General features: G+C 50.0%; 1 protein-coding gene across 1 annotated transcript in view; it reads left to right on the forward strand.

The window, feature by feature from the left end:
- The first annotated feature begins 1,467 nt into the window (after positions 1-1,467).
- LOC122379082 (pikachurin-like) overlaps positions 1,468-18,442 on the forward strand; it is a 54,849-nt gene continuing 37,874 nt past the window's right edge. Inside the window, exons 1-2 of the mRNA XM_043361013.1 lie at positions 1,468-1,768; positions 10,966-11,082. Coding sequence (XP_043216948.1) covers positions 1,645-1,768; positions 10,966-11,082 — 241 coding nt within the window. The 5' untranslated portion in view covers positions 1,468-1,644. The remainder of the gene's footprint in view (positions 1,769-10,965; positions 11,083-18,442) is intronic.

Genomic DNA, 18,442 nt, shown 5'->3' on the forward strand with positions numbered 1-18,442 from the left:
AATGGGAGCAATGATCTACGGGAATGCCGAAATTGATGTTTTGCTATTTTATCTCAAATTGTATCCAGAATTCGTCAAAGCTGACACGCGTTTCAAGAGCTAGAGGACGCTTGGTGCACACTGGAAGTTATAATTGTGTGATATAATAAGAAAAGGCCAGGTAAATCATTCCTTATGGTAACAGGCCGTTGTGTCGGTTAAAAGTGTAATTTGTGTGACTAAAAATACGCGTTGCTATTCTACAGCGGTAAAGTTCACGCAGCGTGCTTCAACGCGCGTAATTGCACGTTTTCGGCATTACCCCAGCCAGCCATACTTTCATTTGCAGGCCCATAACTTTTCAACGTGCTGTATAAATTTCAAATTGGCAGCACACTTATACCTACAAAGACGTGCTGAAGATTACTTGACCGAATTGGCCAGACAAACGGTAGCATAATGAGTAGGGAATGCAGCTTCGAAGACGCATGTAGTACAAAGGAAACGTACCTTGAAAACGCTCTTGGCGCCCTCACAGCCGAAGTATTCCGAATGACGACTGGTAACAAACATGCGATAATTGGTAGTCACTTAAGCTTCAGAGCATCACTGACAGGTGGCATCCATGTCGTACGGTTTTCGAAATATCTCGAATTTCGGCTTTGCCCCAACTCCGGCATTGCCCCAACTTCCCCTAGCTCATGCAACTGAAAAGTGGCCAAGATGAATGCCTGACGACACATTTGAATATAAATAATGTTTTTTATCCAGATGGAAACAACTTATGGCCAATTGGGGGGGGGGGGGGTGGCCACTTTGCCCCGGCCACTTTGCCCCGCGCGTACCGTCCGAGACAACAATATTCCAGCTTAGCTATTAGTGGGGTAAAAAACATTAAAATTGGTAGAATACATGTACGATAACCATGCAATGCATGGACAGGAACGCTTATAAAAATTTCAAACGGTTATGGAATAACATAACACTTAAAAATTGTAAACATAGTTGGTAACCTGGCAAGAAATGCTTTTTCGTGTTTCACAGAACAATGGTGATGGGCCTGAAACCCCGGTCTGGCTCATTCGAACGACCGTGAAGAGAAGTATAATTGGAAACCATAAATTGGAACTGACGCCAGCTATGAAGGGCTAAAACGATGGGTGGCCGCTTTGCCCCGGGTGGCCGCTTTGCCCCACTCTCCCCTACCTATTATTCTGTCGTACTGTGGAAGCGGTCATCGCAATAACCTTGCCCCACATTATATGCTGAAGTTAATACACTTTTATAGCCTGTAAGACTGCTGACTTGATACGATGCTGCAAACATGACAAAGAAATGCGTGATAAGTCATAAGCAACAACGTGTCGCATTATGACCGTCTCGAAAGCCTCTCGATCGGGCTGCAGACACAAACAGTGTGTGTGCGTGCGTGTAGTTGTGGCGATACCAATAACACAGCCTGCTGGCGCCGTAAGTGCGTGTATCCCCCCTCCTTCCGTGGGCTCTGTTGGAGCGCGGTGGGCGGGCCGGCGGGGCCAGTGCGCCGGCGCGCAGCACCGCCAATCGATAGCACACCTGCCAGTTGGAGCGGCACGCGGCAGACGGGTCGGCTCCAGCCCGGGGGCACATTCTGCCCGCGGTCACCGAGCGGCCACCGCGCTCGGCATGGCGCCGCCGCCGCCCGGCCGCACAGCCATGGTGATGCTGGTGACAGTGGTGGTGACGGTGATGGTGACGGTGTTGGTGCCCGGCGCGCACGGAAAGGTGCTCTTCGAGGCCGCGTTTCAAGGTGGGTGGATGGTGCGATCGGTGAGGGAGGTGTGGAGGGAGCATTGGTGTGGAGGGAGGCTACAGTGGCTTTGAATTGACGACCTAAGTAGTGTGAATGGTTGATGACTATTCTAATGCTCTTTTCCTTTGTTGAAGTTATTCCCCTGAAAGGACTCTTATGAAACACAAATAAAAAAATGGTGAGGTTATTACTGACTGCAAGTTTAGGCCCTATATTCTGGGCCATTATTTGATCAATTCAACTGCAATACGTTTTACGTCCTTCATATTATTCGATTGAAAGAGCCATTTCAACGCGTCGCTAAAACCGAAGACAGGGCTTAGGGGAGACTGGGGAGAAGTGGGACATCATTTTGATGTCAACTTTGAAAAATCGTAAAAAATAGAATATTTAAGATTTAAGTAAATTGATTGCATTTACTGGTAAACGGTTTATTTCTTCTTCATTCTTTACTGTTTTTATGCGTGTTTGTTCACGTGTTACTTCTCAAAATTAAATTTTAGGAAAGGTTGACAATGGGGTGAACTGGGACACGTCCAGGAGAAGTGGGACAGATGATGGGGAGAACTGGGACTGGTCGAGAAATGTGATTTAAATGGAATACAATAAAAATTTGATGACCCATCACGAAGAAGGTGTTTTTAAAGTTGACACCTAAAGAAATCACCTCGATTATCTTTTTTGAATTACACTGACAGCACTGAGTATCCTTGAAAAAAATTCCCATGCATTTGCATGCGGGAGAACTGGGACAGGGTTTAGGCACGTTGTCCCAGTTCTCCCCAAGTCGTCATTTTTATTTCAGCTGCTCTCCCACACAAAAAGTATAACAGATACATAAAAAAGTGTTTCTGCACGATTAAGATGACTTCACTGATATTCAAAGGTGAACGGCCTGAACATTTCACATCGCTGAATAAGCGGCAAATTGAATTAGAGTAAAATGCCAAAAAATCACATTTTAGACCCTAACTCAATATCTCAGAGACAGGCAACCGGAAAAGGAAACCGCTTGGCTGTGACGTGCCCAGACTAAATTCATGAGAAAATACGCAAAAACAAAATTGTTTGTCCAATCGGTCACTAAGATATTGAAGGTGTCCCACTTCTCCCGCGTCCCAGTTATCCCCACTCTCCCCTATTTGTATTAGGTATTTGTCGTCGCTGGTTACCGAAGCCGTTTTTGTAAATTGATGCCTCGCAACCATGAGCTGTTTGTTTTGTCACAGCTTATTGCATGTTCCGCCTTACGGCATTGCAGTTGACTTTATGGATCACGAGATGTAAACTTTCCGTCGCCATAGCAGCGAGCCGCACAACAAATTAAATTCGACACGCCATCAACAAAAGTCATTTTAACGGACATTTTGGGTGGCGCCTTTCACATGCCTTATTTCATAGACAATAAGATAAAAGTCCAACCTGGTAAAATTTATCAAAAAAGTCAGAGAAATCGAAAGTTGCGGAAGGTGAAGATCGACTGTAGTGTCCGAGGTTTTCGAGACGTGAAACATCCTCTCTGAAACACATCTTAGTCCGTAACATGTGTCTGACTCTGTCTCAAGTGTTTTCTCCGTTGCCTCTTTTATTCGAAAGTCCATGGAACATGAGCTCCGGTAAATGAAGTACCTAAGTTTTGGATCGCCAAGAGTATAAGCTAGGTGCCCACTCCATGTGTGAAAGAAAGAAACGAAGGGACAGGGGCGCGGGAACTACTTTCAGACTGCAGATGGCACACTATAATATAGATCACCATAGGGTACCCCAAATCTAGTTTTCTCATCGGGGATAGGCCACTTATTTTGCATTCCTTGGCTTTTTCAACAACAAAAAGAAAAAATTTGCAAAAAAGTGCGGTATTTTTATACGGCCCCAGAGTTGGGGGGGGGGGGGGGACAGGCCGCCCCCACTGCCCCCCCCCCCCCAGTTCCCGCGCCCATGCGAAGAGATAGAATGAAAGAGAAAACGCTGCGACGCTTTCCTTCTGTTCCCTCTCTAGGCTCGCTTGGTCCATTAGATTTTTAAAATGATAATGATAATGACAAAAAGAGGCAAGAGACCTAGGCAGAGTCAACAAGCGACCAGTGCATTACAGCGACTTGTGCGTAGGTAGGAAAGGGCATACCCTGGCAAACGGTCATCCTGCAGAGGGACATTCACTTTCTACAGCTCTGCACTCACTGCAGTTTTCTTGTCAGACAGAAACGGAAAACATCATCAATTACAAGAATGGGCGAATGCTGAGGATAGAAAAGGCGGATGACATTTTTTGATTGGAGATAAATCAAGCAAGTTAAAAATGAAGAGCGTTAGACGTTTCCGTTCCGTTTCCGTTCCGTTTCCGTTCCGTTTCCGTTCCGTTTCCGTTCCGTTTCCGTTCCGTTCCGTGTCCGTTCCGTTTCCGTTCCGTTTCTGTTCCGTTTCCGTTCCGTGTCTGACCGTGCCATCTGCCCGGCTCTCCGGCCCGTCGCTAATGTGCGTCAGCCCGGTCGGGACGGCGCGGCGCGGACCAGCTGATGGATGAGCTAGTGTCGCCCAACAATCGCCGGCGCCACCGCTGCTATAGGTGCGGCCGCTCCCAAAGGCGGGCGTTCGTGCCTCTGACCGGGTCGCACCATCAGTGGCGACCTGCCCGAGCCGGCACGATTAATGTTCCCGGCCGGCGACCGGATATTCAGAGCGGCCCCGAGAGCGACGCTCTTGGACTGCCCGCGTCACACCGACCAGCCAATATCGAAGTCGGCTCGGCGGCAGCCGTCCACCCCGTCAGTCAGCAGGCCAGTCGATATACCGTTTTAGAATGTCCAGCAGCGTCGCTGTCTGTTGGGAGACGCGGGCAGTGGAGACACGGACACGGGAGACATGGGAGCTGGGGGGGGGGGGGGGGCGCCGGCAGCCATTGATTTGGCGGCCCCCGGCGGTCGGCCGCTCATGAAGTGTCCCTGGTCGCGGGCTGGGACGGCAGAGTACACAGACACCGCCCTGGGCTGTGGACAGAGGCGGCGAGGGTAGAGGCCGTGGTTTGGAGCAGCTGCAGCTGACGGCTCGGGGCCCACGGTCGGACGAAACGGATAGTGCAGACCGCCGCACAGACCAAACAGACCCAACGGGCAGCGCTGTAGAGATCCCAGGGACACAGCCTGTACAGAGCAGAGCCCCGAAGAGCGCGCTACGCTGTACCATTATTCAGAATTTCAGACCCTAAGACAAACGGATCTATTACCGTAGGAGATGTATCACAAAAACTGCAGACCTGGGAGATGATGAGCATCTTTCCTCGGCCTTTTCATTTAAGAATCACCGTCTCGCTGCGCTCGCAGCCATTGTTCACCGTTCACGCCGAAAGGCAGACCGATTTCCTGGTCTGCAAAGCCGCGCTAATTTGTTCTTGTCAGAGCCAGCCCGTTCAAAAAGACGGCCGCACTTCTACCCTTCCCTAGCCCAACAAGATAGGGTGGGGGCTCGAGTTCAGCTCAGCTGAACTGAAATTTTACATAAATCGTATGATGGTGCGTTGGATGTGTCTGGAAGTTGTTGCTATCACGGTAGGACCGATGTTTCAGGATACATTTTACCAAACACAAAGGTGAATTTGCAGAATACCTTCTCCAAAGAAATTTAAAAAATTCATTCCAATAGCTTTGGCATTGTACTTAAGCAGACGCCTGCAGTTCAATCTTACCGGTGACTGCACGAGTCTTTGTGTGGTGTTTTCTGCGAGAGCAAGGCAAAGTTTCACTTGTTTGCTCAAAGTTCTGTTTTTCCTTATCCGTTCCAAGCACCTGGGCGGCTATTTTATCACCACTGTCTGTACTGTTCCGATTCGTCGGCGTCCTCTCGGGCCGGGTCCGATTCGGCGCCGTCCTCTCGGGTGTTGGCGGCACGTGCCTCGGAGCCAATCGATGAGAGGCCACCGTCTGCTGGGGAGCCGGTGGAGGGGAGCTCAGCCAGGGACGGCAGGGGAGGAGGGGACCAAGGAGGGGACCTCAGCCGCCGGCAGGGAGAGGAGGGACCTCAGCGAGGGGCGGCGGCGCCGGGAGCTCCCGGGTGGCCTCCGGCAGCCAGCAGCAGAAGGTTGCCGCTCCTGCCGTCCCCGCCGCGGATCCCAGTGCTCTCCGGGGAGCTCGGAGCCGGCAGGTCGATTCCCCGTCTCCGTCCCCTGGGAGAGGTGTTTATCCAATAGGAGGGAGTGGGACGAGGGCAGCCGCAGCGTGATGTTTTCTCCCGCCCCTCACCGGCACGTGCGGCCAAGTCTGCAAACAACGGCGCCGGGCCTGAGCTCTATTTTTCCACAGCTTTGCTTCCAATCTGGGCTGAGAGGAATGGGGGCATGAAATGGCTCGTGCGGCGATTTTAAGAGCATGATAAATATGTGTTAATATTTCTAGCCAAGGTCCTAAATTTTCTAGCCTATCCTCAGATTCGAATAATGGCTTACAAAGGTACAGCGTACCTACCGAGTTTGGTAGGTTTTTGACATTGGCCTGATCTGTATCTAAAGGCCTGTAAGATGTGCTTTGTCGTACCAAAAACGCTTTTCAATGTGATTGAAATATGATCAAGAGCTTTGAAAAAAGTCAGGTAGTTCTTACGCGTAGCTAATATTCAGATATCCAATTAGAATGCTTAGATACAATATGAGACTAACTATTTTTTATGTAGATTCTTAAAGATTTCTTCCTTTTAGCGTGCCCTATGGAACACGCGTCCTCAAGTCAGGATAGCTTAGCTGGTCTAATTGATCACCTTCGGCAGCGCTCACAGCCTACTCAAACGAACCACAAAGCGCGTACGAGTACTCCACTCCCCTGTATTGTAGCGGTGGCACAGATCGTCTGAGAGCATGTCATTCTGACATTTCTGACTGAAACCGTCCGCTGAATCCATTCTGAACGGCCTCAGCCCGGCCACTGCACTGCGGGATATGCACCGCAGTCATCGGCTAATGCATTCATATCGGTTTATGAAGCCGTCGACTCCAGACAGAGCTGTGACGTGCTCCAGAAGTTCTGACGTGGCTCTCTTACTGATGTATTAGTGTAGTTCATGGTAAATATGATTATTATTTCTGTGTTATATCCTGCTACCAGATAGTTCTAGGAATACAAACAGCGTATGTCTCGTTGCTTACAAGTTCATGCGCAATAATGCGCAGTGTACAGAGCAGCCTGGAGTAACCATTCAATTTGGTTGTTATGTGCTTATGAACTCCATTAGCTTTTTAAGTTGCTATGCATTGTGCTATCAGTAATGTCAATATATATTGATGTTTTGCAAGATCATCCGAGAGCAGCTTGTTTTGCAAGTACGAAGTTGCAATATTGTTTAAGGCTGTCAGGAAACGAACTGTTCGGCTTGGTCCCAGGCCTATGCACCGCTGTCGCCTATTTGCGGCGTCTTTGTTGCGACTCTAGGTCGACGTTTGCGTCACCGCGTCGTCTGGTTGCCTTGACAACGCCTATTGACGCCGCTCGACACACGGCAGTGGCAGCGCTCGGCTGAGTCGCTAACGGCAGGCTCAACTGAACGGCAGGCTCAACTGAACTGAGCGCCTGCGTCAACTGACGGGCCGCTGCCGGCTCACAACTGAGCGCCCGGCTCAACTGACTGGCCGCTGCCGGCTCACAACTGAGCGCCCGGCTCAACTGACCGGTGGCTGCCGACCTCACCTGGCCGGCGACCATAACGAGTCGGCTGTCCGACCGTCGCCCCCACGGCACCGACAGGTCACGCGATGGGGCCTTGAGAGCCGCTCATAGTCCGGCCAACAGCGACCGAGCGGCGGCACGACTTCCAGTGGCGTGCTGAGCGCGGTCGCCGTTTTTACCGAGCTCTGGCGTCTCGGCCGGTCGCGTCGGACTCCCGTATCGTCTGCGGCCGCTCGGCAGTAAAGTGGGGGCCGGTGACAGGGGCGCCGTTCGGCCGTCTCGCAGATCGGTGGGCCGTGACGGAAACAAGTCCGCTGGGACGGGTCGGGCTGGAAAACAGGCGGCCGCCGCCGACCAAGCCGTCTGCCAGTCGATTGGTGGGGGAGGGGGAAGGGGACTGAACACGGAACATGCACCGCCAGTGACGCTCAGACGGATCAGAAACCGCTAAACCGCAGCGAGCGTGTGCGTGTCACTGTCTTATTATCAGGCACGCATCAAGCGTTAGTCCGAGACGATCTGCAGGATGTCCCACGCTGCACAAGTAATTATACCGAGCAGTACGTAGGTCACCTTGGCCAGTAGGTATTTCCCAGTGATACGACCGGTAGTGATGTTGAACCTGTCACACCACTGCACATAGGGCCGATCGCCAGGTCTAGCACGACATGGGTAAAAAAAATCGAACTTTGTGGATGTGCAATGAAACCTATACCAATTTGTTCAAAAATGATCATACTACATTGCTGTGGTCTTTATTTTCCAACACAATGGCTATTTCATGGCGAAAACTCAGCTTAAACACGAACTTCGGAATCGTTTGGACCGAACTCGTCCCCCGCACTCTTCGACAACGTATCTTTGATCCACGAAAACAATCACAATTTGAGGAGGAATTCCACATTTATATACATCAAACGATAGCTCAGGGTCTGCAGAACACACCTAACCACATGAAAATGGCGAACTCTTACTTGGTTATGATGTATTGGCACCGCAAAGATTTAAAGACGAAAATATAATTTCACATAATTGATGTCACACACAAATAGACTTTTAAAAAAAAGTACCGCAAAGTACCGCTTCGAAAATCTCGCTACATGTCAACGATTCCTTGCACTACAAGATCCGACAGTCATTTTTTGCGACTTTTTGCGACTTTGGATGTAGCAGCCAAACATCAACCCGCGCCGAACCGGTGCTCGGCGTCAAACGCGCCGGGCCGGGAGGTGCTGATTGAACACTCCCCTTCTAACTCGGCTCTTGGGCCACATAGCGACACGTAGTAAGTGGCATTCGAAAGAGCGCCCGAAATTCCAGATGGAGTAATTAGTCATTTCTAGGTCAGGTCAAAGGTCACGTCACCAGAGGTCATCAAAGGTTGCATTTATCAACATTTATCGAAAACCGGCTCTTACATCGGGGACCAATAGAGCTACATCGTCGCGGAAAAGTGCATTCAATTGCTCTTTTAGCGGTCTTTCTGAAATAAGCCCTCAGATTTGGCTTAACCCTCGCCCCTAGTTGTGTTTTTCCAGCCGCGAACGTATAGAAGGGGTCCGTTGGACCCCCCGCCGTTTCGCCCCTGATCGAGCTAGAGCTTCGCGGAAAAGACGAGCGTGTTGCCCGTGACAAGAGGAAGCTGATGATACCCAATTGTAAGGTCCTAGGTCATCGATTGACCTTCCAGGTCAGGTCAATGACCCAAAAGTCGGGAAAATCGGGACCTGTTAGAACGTCGTAAAGGGTGGCTGCTATGGTTTTTTTGGGTGCTGATCACGAATATAATATTATTTACGGTCATAGATGATGTCTTCATACATTAAGGCCAGGTCGGGTCAGGTCAGGTCAGGTCAACTACTAAGGGTTTTGCCGGGTATTTGCAGTAGGTGGCAACCGCCTCTGACAGCTTTGTAACATGTTACGAAGGCACCAAAGCTACATAGTAAATATTCAAATGGTTGCTAGATTCGAATTCAGCTCCAAAAACTAGCCTAGAAACATGTAAAACTCGAAAAAGTGAACCAAGGTCATCAAAGGTCAATGACCTTACCTGACCTTCTGGTGACCTTGACACCCATTCTAATGCATGGGAGCAACATAATATCCCATGTTTGAACGCTTTAAACCAAGAAAAGACTGCAAACCAGCGGCTAATGCGAGCCGACATACGCTGAATCGCGATTCCGGCCAAACATGGTCTCGACAGAAGGTCACAGGTCAAAGATCATGAAGGTCAGGGTCATGAAATTTTCAGCTTAGCTGTAAAAGTAGTTATCGCGAGGGTACTGAAAGTTTCGTTGCGATCGGCCGCTTTTTACGTGAATTACTCGCGAAAAACCAAGGGTTCCGTTCGAAGATTCAGGCCCTGTCGCGCTAGAATGGCATATCGGCCCACTGTGCACTGGTCACTGATCGTGGCAATGCAGGCTTCAAAAAAGTATTTTTGCCATATGTGGCAAAAATAGTTTTATGTACAAAGTAGGTAGGTGTACTACTTACATGTAAATGTACCTACTTGTCTACTTACCTACCTACTTACATATAAGTGTGTAAGTGCACCATAAGTACAGGTGGCTGGTGGCCGCAAGAGCACAGAGCTCTAAGTCTTATCTACATATAAATGTATGTGTTATTTTGTACATGTATTGTACACTGCACATGGCACACAATGCAACTTGCAGATCACACAGTGACCAGGTGAATAAATTTCATCCTTTCTACGCATTGCCTGTTTTGCGTTTCTGGCCCCACAACCCAATCCAGTGAAACGGTTATGCCAACTGTTGCCTTGAATCAAATAGTTATAACGTATCGCCTCACGTTGAGCTCGCAGCCCGCCTGCAGATACAGGGATTGGGCAATCCATTTGGTGGTCGTACGATCAAAACACTATTCACGAGCGTGCCTTTCTCGCCCGAGACTCGCTCTGTCGGCAGCACAGTGGATGTTTTTGAGCAAATAGCAGTGTGGAGTGAGCGAGACATAACGGCACTCACATCCATACCACATGTTTTTGCGCCGGTGGCCCAGACTACGAACTGCAAAAATTTTCCTCACCCTGGGATGACAAGGTGGGGTTAGCGGGGATACGAGTCGGCCAAATACCGCACCTCCCCGGCTGTTTTCTGCGGGACGGAGCAATAACACGGCTGTTCTTGCGGAATTACACGAGCGCAGCCAGGTTGTTGGCTCCAACAACAGTTGACGCGCGTGCCGTGTTCTGCCTGTTGTTCTTCTGAAGCGAGTGACACCGAAAGATATGTATCTAACGCTATGTATAATTCGATTGACAAGTTTCGAAAAGCAGGTAGATAATAAGCAAATAATGCAAATGAATAAACGAAACCAACAAAACGCAAAAAAATGTTTTTGGCGGAAATAACCAAGAAATACCCGTCACGATGCAATATGTTAAAACGTAATAAAAAGTTAGCACATCGTCCACGTACTTGAAACTTCATTGCTCGTTACAAGTTATGGCGGATTGTCGTGCCCGTCCGTCAAAGTCTCTTTCGTCTGACCGGTGTCTCTCCACTATTTCAGGCACCTGTTCACACGGCAGCGCGTGTGACCACACGTGCTTCAACCTCCACGACGGCACCTACGAGTGCGACTGCAGGCCCGGCTACGTGCTGAACGACAACGGGTACACCTGCGACCGTGAGTAGAGCGGCGCCCTCGGCAGTCTAGGCTGCACGGGGACGGTAGAATGTCGACTGTCAGTGGCGTGGGACCCTCTGTGGGTGCTTGCAGGCTCCTGTACGTACAGTATCCCAAACAATAGGCATGTTCCGCTTACCTATACCGCTTCCCTATGCTGGGGTATGGGCGAGTTTTGTTCCAGCTTACGCGTTTCTTTGTCGTTTGTGCGTGTGAGTTTTCCCTATCGTCTAGCCATCCACACCCCTCTCGGTCACTCACCGGGAAGCCCTCCTCCGGGGGGGGACTGGGGGGGGGGGCGCTGCGGGGCTTCCCGTGACTCAGCCATATCTTCTGTCCGTGCTACCGCGGCCTCGTGGACGATATTGCGCCGGGGCCGCGGCGACCGCCGCCAAATCAGTCCCGCCGACTGCCTATCAGATGGAACAGGACTGGCGGACAGAGCCATGATTGTATTTGGCACGCACCACGGGACGCCCCGCCCCTGTGGGAGCCCAATGACGGACTGACAGACAGATCTGGGACAGGACGGGACGGGACTGGGACTGGGACAGGACAGGACGGGACTGCGACAGGACGGGACTGGGACAGGACGGGACTGGGACAGGACGGGACTGGGACAGGACTGGAACCGCGACAGGACGGGACTGGGACAGAACGGGACTGGGACAGGACGGGACTGGGACAGGACGGGACCAGACGGGAAGGGATGGGACTGGGACAGCACGGGACTGGGACAGGACGGGACTGGGACAGCACGGGACTGGAACAGGACGGGACCGGGACATGGGACGGGACGGGGCACGGACAGGACGGGACTGGGACAGGACGGGACTGGGATATAACGGGAGTGGGACAGGACGGGACTGGGACAGGACGGAACTGGGACAGGACGGGACTGGGACAGGACGGAACTGGGACAGGACGGGACTGGGACAGGACGGGACTGGGACAGGACGGGACCGGAACAGGTAGGGGACTGGGACAGGACGGGACTGGGACAGGACGGGACTGGGACAGGACGGGACTGGGACAGGACGGGACTGAGACAGGACGGGACTGGGACAGGACGGGACTGGGACAGGACGGGACTGGGACAGGACGGGACCGGAACAGGTAGGGGACTGGGACAGCACGGTACTGGGACAGGACGGGACTGGGACAGGACGGGACTGGGACAGGACGGGACTGGGACAGGACGGGACTGAGACAGGACGGGACTGGGACAGGACGGGACTGGGACAGGACGGGACTGGGACAGGACGGGACTGGAACAGGACGGGACTGGGACAGGACGGGACTGGGACAGGACGGGACTGGGACAGGACGGGACTGGGACAGGACGGGACTGGGACAGGTAGGGACTGGGACAGGACGGGACTGGGACAGGACGGGACTGGGACAGGACGGGACTGGGACAGAACGGGACTGGGACAGGACGGGACTGGGACAGGACGGGACTGGGACAGGACGGGACTGGGACAGAACGGGACTGGGACAGGACGGGACTGGGACAGCACTGGAACCGCGACAGTACGGGACACTCCGGCACCAGCCAGTCTTCAGGGCCGCGGTGCGGAGCTGATTGCCTCGCCTTCGTGTGTGTGGGGCGGGCGCGTTAGTGGGCGGGGAGCTCCGGCCGTGCGTAAAGGTGATTGTGGTGTGCGGTGGCTGCCAGATTGGCCGGGAGGTGGGAGCACTGATGAGCGAGCGATGAGCGTCGCATTAATTTGCCCAGCACCTCGTCCTAATGTTTCGTCCCACTGCATAGCCACAACGCTGACGCGGCGGACGCGGCGGTAGTGCTCTGCGCTGGTAGGCTGGCCCGCAATACTCTGCTGTAGCGCGGCACAGTCTACCAAGACCGACACGTTCTCCGCTATCCACGCAGTCCGCAGCAACACGTGAATACGGGCGCCGTCTCCGGCTGAAAGAGGAGAGGGCGTTTCTCCTGGGCGCACCATCGTTCTTTTCCTCAGACTTTTCATTTCCTGCCTAAGATGAAATCTGGCTGAGGCTCAAAAGCCAGACAAGCGTGCAATAAGGCACGGTACCTGCAATCTAAATATAAAACAGGGTGTTATTTGGTGTTTCACACTTGCGTATTGATACATTTAGTGGCATGTTATGTATCTTTGTAGCTTTCACCGCTGTAACTAATTTTGTTTTTCACTGCCGATTTTACACATGTTGTCTTTGCACACTGCACAGGCCCGCTAATTTTGTTGTTTTCAAGCGCAGCGGGATCGTTGATAACAGAATCACCACGAATCCCCATTCCCCATGCAACCACGCCTTAACCCTCGCCCTGGCAGGGGGGTCGATGCGACCTCCCCCCCCTAAGGTTTTTCGAAGATAGCGTAAAAACGGCGGCGCGCAGCGCCGCCAAATTTGGCACAGCCTATGGGGCAACCTTTTTACATATGACCTGAGAATTTCAGGTCCGGGTGACCTTGGGTCAGGTCACCAGTTCAGAAAAACCGGTACAAGGTCATGGTCAAATTTCAATTTTCTTTTTGCACCTGTCCAACTCACAGTTTTGGACTGATTTCCTTCAAACTTTCAGGATGTGCCAAGTTCACCGAGTTGTATAACATATAGTTCGGGTTTTTTTAGGTCACTGACCTGAGGTCAGTTAGAGGTCATTACGTCGTAATGTTAAGCCTATGGGAAAATACTAAATTCGGAAAATACTGGAGATATCCGCTTCGTTCTATCACTTTTGTGCTTTGAAACCACAGTACTTAACAGCAGGTCACTTGGTGCTTCTTTGTTTGGTGTACTTATCCATGGGTCAGGTCAAATGAGGTCAACTGAGGTCAAATGACGTTTTTGCCAATAACTTGGCACATAACGACGCTAGAGCTTACAAAATGGTATCATTGTGTTCCTAGTGATCAGCCGAATCGAATGATATGCGATATGATGCAATTTGGTTAACTTGAACTTAATTTATCAATTTAAGTTTACTTAAAATTTAAGAAAAACTTTAAGTACACTTAACCCGCGCCCCACATTTATAGCCCCCCCCCTCCCGTTTTTCTGCCATAACTTCCAAACCGCTTGACGTATCGACGCCAAACTTTAAGTACCTTCGGCTGCATCCATTTGACACCTTGTGTCAAAATTTGAACTTCGTACCTACCATAGGTCGGCCGGAAATGACGTCAGAGTGACGTCATGTTCGGCCGATTTCGACGCAAAACATTGAACCACGGCAATCGCTCCCAAGAGCTCAGTTTTTAAGCTAGATCCAATTTCTTTGCATGAGAGGACTCAGAATAGACTGCGCTATCAAACTGCTATCTCGGATTTTCGAAATTTTGAAAATTTCGAAAATTTGATATAATAAAATTCAAAACTTATATTTTTACATTTTTTTTCAAACATTTTTTGACTTCTCGAAAAAACCGGAATATATGTGATAGAACGCATTTTTATGACTAACTCTAGCAAGTTTTAGCTAAATATCTTCAAAAATGGCCAAGTTATACGCATTATTGCCAAAAATTAACAATTATTGATTTTTCAAATCAATTTTTCTGCACGAATTTGACATCGTACGCCAATATAAATAGCACCATCGTGTTCCTGAGCTCCAACTGCATCCAATAGACATATTTTTTGTTGAAAAATTTTAACTTAAAAATTTGACCTTTTTTGACCTAACCCTAGAACGCCTAGGGGGGTTGTATCAACCCCCCCCCCCCGAGGTTTTTCTTAGCTACACGCCGAACCGTTTCAGATAGCCTGCTCAAATTTTCAGTACCCTTTGGGGCATCCTTTGCGCAACTTTTGGTAATTTTTTGTCAAGGTCATGTCAGGTCACGGAGTTATGACGTCATAAAGGGAACAACCTCCGGCCAGATTTACGCTAAATTGGAGATTGCTTCACATTGGTATAAATGCCGACTGCCCTGACGCACTGATGGATTGTTTTATAGAATCACAACTGGCTGATTTGACATTGGCACAATGTCCGTTGACATTTTGAAGGTCACTAAAGGTCAAGGTAAGGTCATTGACCTCGGTTGACCTGTAATGACTTCTTGTGTTTATGTGTTTATTAGGACCAAGACACCCACAGGCACAAAGAGCCCACTTACGGATGCAGTCACATAACTAAAAAGGCACTTGTACTTGTACTTGCACTTGTATGCCATTTCGGGGTATTTTGATGCCCTAAATTCGAATTTGCTATCCATTTCAGGCATCGTCGGTTGTTTCTTGTAGTTCATTTTGGGTCAGGGTCAGGTCAGTGACGTCACACGCCTGACGTGACCCAATGGACAAATGACCTTGCAGACTTCCGATGCTCCCAACGCATCATTTTTAAAGTTATGACATCGAAATACACACCAAACGATAGAGAATTGATCAAGGATCACGTTAGTGAAGGTTTCAAGTCGATATCTCTTACCGTTTTGCCGCAATCGGCGCGGAAATCTGAAAAAGTTAGATTTTTCCGAAAATTTGACCTTTGACCGGTCATAAGTAGGTCAAATGTTGACCTAGGACCAAAAAATATACCACCAATCGCGAGATCTCGTTGAGAGCAATCCGTTGGTTTTTTCCGCTAAGCTCTACGACCTTCCGTTTCGAAACGCCAGGGGGGGTCGTAACAACCCCCCTGGTCGTTCGTGTTATGAGAAATGGCCTGGTCGTGCGAGGGCTAAAAGTGACCTGACCTAAGCTAAATTTGACTCAAAATGACCTCGCATGACACAGACGACATCAAATTCGAAATGTTTGGCCTAAATGGACCATAAAACATGTGTCACGTGACCGACGGATGATATAATATTTTCGTGACCCGTGATGACCTGACCTTGACCTGAAAATCAAAGTACAAGTTTGGTACCCTCAGAGTATCTAGAGCATCTGTTCACGAGTGTGTGAACCAAAAATGAGCCTGATCTGACTTGTAAGACGGCGGCTAGAGCCCAAAACGTGAAGAAGCCAAAATGCTAATAATTTTTACTTTGACCTGACCTGTGACGTCATCAGTGACCTCGAGGTCAATGAAATTAGGTTTCGCCCGACAGTTTTTCCGGGGCTATCAGACGCCGTTTGAATTTTGACGATCGCCCAGTAGTTTCGGAGTTAGGAGGGGGGGCTATGAATAGCCCCCCCCCCCCCCCAGTAGGGCGTGTTATACGCAGACCCCAGTGGGGCGCGGGTTAAGCAGGCTAAAAAGTATATCATTCGACGCGCCTTGACGTGCTGAGTTCACTGGTGCTTTTCTTTTTGCGCTATCTTAATTAGATCAAAAGCTATAAGCGAAAAACTTTTGACCTGTTTTTAGCGAAATTTTTACATTTATACCCCCCAAAACCCCCCTAAATATTGACCTAGAGCAACCAAATTTGCACAGGGGAGAGAACTTCAGGGGGCCCACCTACCTACCAAATTTGGTGTTTCTAGGTGCCATAGGAGCCAATCGCGAGGGGGGGGGCATAGGCGTCGCCAGACATTTTCGGTTGGGGGGCAAAATCATGTTTTGTGTTAAATCTTGCCTTTCCCCAGCCGTTACTCACTCGTTTTACATATCATTCGACGCGCAATGGTGCGAGGAATCCGATGGTGACAAAGTTTTCCTTCTAGCTATAGCATGTATTTTTTTACAAAAAAAAATCAAAATTTTGACATTTCTGGACAAAAACGACCGTTAGAATTACAGTGGCTGCGATTGCCGACGCACTGCAGAGGGCCCCTGTGCAGACTCTCGTCGCTCATGATCATTACCCAGAAGAAGGTGAAAAACGCTCCATTTGAATCGGATCACCTCGCTAAAACCTCCATTCACGCATGCTTGCCGAGGTTTTACGTGAAATGCATAGGGCTTATCCCAGCCGCCGATTGTAGCTAAGAATTGGGCATTCGGCGGAGACTGAGAGAGAATGTCGGAAGTGTGAATCGAAAGTACATCATTCATCCTTGCTGCAGTGAGAAGAAGTGTTTTGTTCACTCGAGTGTGAACAAAAAGTTTCTGGTTTTTCGAGTGAAGGGAAGCGCTGCAAACGCGACCAAAAATATTTAACGGAACCAAAAGTTACGCACGGCATGGCGGCAAGAGAGATAGGATTGCGACTTCCAGGCCATTTCAGGCCACTCAGGGTCAGTATGGACTCTCAGAAGCCTACTTAGGATCCCGGAGATCGGCGTTGGTCACCCCAAATATTTACGTGTATGTGGTGCTTTAGGGCTTTCCGAGCCTAAGGTGGGCCCGGAAAGCCCTTTAGGGCACACGAGCTTTCAGAAGCCAGTGTGGGCGGCGGGCGCTAAGAGACTAGGCCCAGGGTGAGCCTGGAGCCCTCGAATAACAGTGTGAACCGTCGGGGTCTGTGTCGAATCCTTAAGGACCTTACGTTGGTAGGGACATAAGAAACATGTGTTGCGGCCCTCAGAGGGACACGTGAGTTGTGACCCCTCAGATGCCGGGTTGGGGTTAGTAAAGCCTGTCGCCTCAAAAGTTCGGCTGAACTATCATAGGCCAGTTGAGGTTTTCAGAAATTTTCGAAGGCATCCTCAAAGATTCGTGTGGCCCTTCAGAGGTCTACGTATGTATAATGTCCTCAAAGATCCCTGTATGGGCCCTCTAGAGAACATGGACACCAGTGGGACTCTCAGAGGCCGGTTTGGGCCCTCCGAAAGCTTCTTAGAGCTCAGTGGAGCTCCTTATTGTGTGAATAGCAGGCTCATGAGCCCTGCGGCACTTGAACGGTACTTGTGCCTGTCGCAGACATTTGACGAGAGTTGAGAAAGGCCCCGAAGATTTCGTGTCACGCTTTGAACGTAAATTATGTGTCAGTCAGCACTCCAAAATTTATGAAAATCAGCTACAAAATGTAATAAAGAACCAACTAGGAACATGGCATGAATCATGGCATTGACATTTCCGAGTCGAGAGTCGGAGTCTTGAAGATTTTGGCGACTGCGACTCTGACTTTGGTTTGAACTGCACGCTCCAACAGAGTCTGACCTCACAGGCATTCTCAGAAAGGTACCCCATTTTTCCCAGACTCCAAAATCTCATCGGATCTGTATCGATCTCAGGGGGTGCCCGGTCCGAGGTTGGGGGACGCTAATGGGGGGGGGGGGTCGGCGGTCGCATCGACCCCCCTGCCAGGCCGTGTTATGAAAAATGCCCTGCCAGGGCGAGGGTTAAGAACCCACGTTTCATAAGCTACAAATTGTTTACGTTTGACCTTTACGAAGCGTTTTAGTTGAGTTGTTCTCGAAAATAGGCACCTTTGGTTCTTACTCCTAGCATGCTTCCTTGCACATTTCTGAGCCTGTTCATGTCTTTGGTAAAATGAAAATGCCCCTTGGCGTTATTCCTTGTTAAGATCAGTCAGCT

This window comes from Amphibalanus amphitrite, unplaced genomic scaffold, assembly GCF_019059575.1.
Source record: "Amphibalanus amphitrite isolate SeventyFive unplaced genomic scaffold, NRLGWU_Aamphi_draft 000070F_arrow, whole genome shotgun sequence".
NCBI classification, from domain to species: domain Eukaryota; kingdom Metazoa; phylum Arthropoda; class Thecostraca; order Balanomorpha; family Balanidae; genus Amphibalanus; species Amphibalanus amphitrite.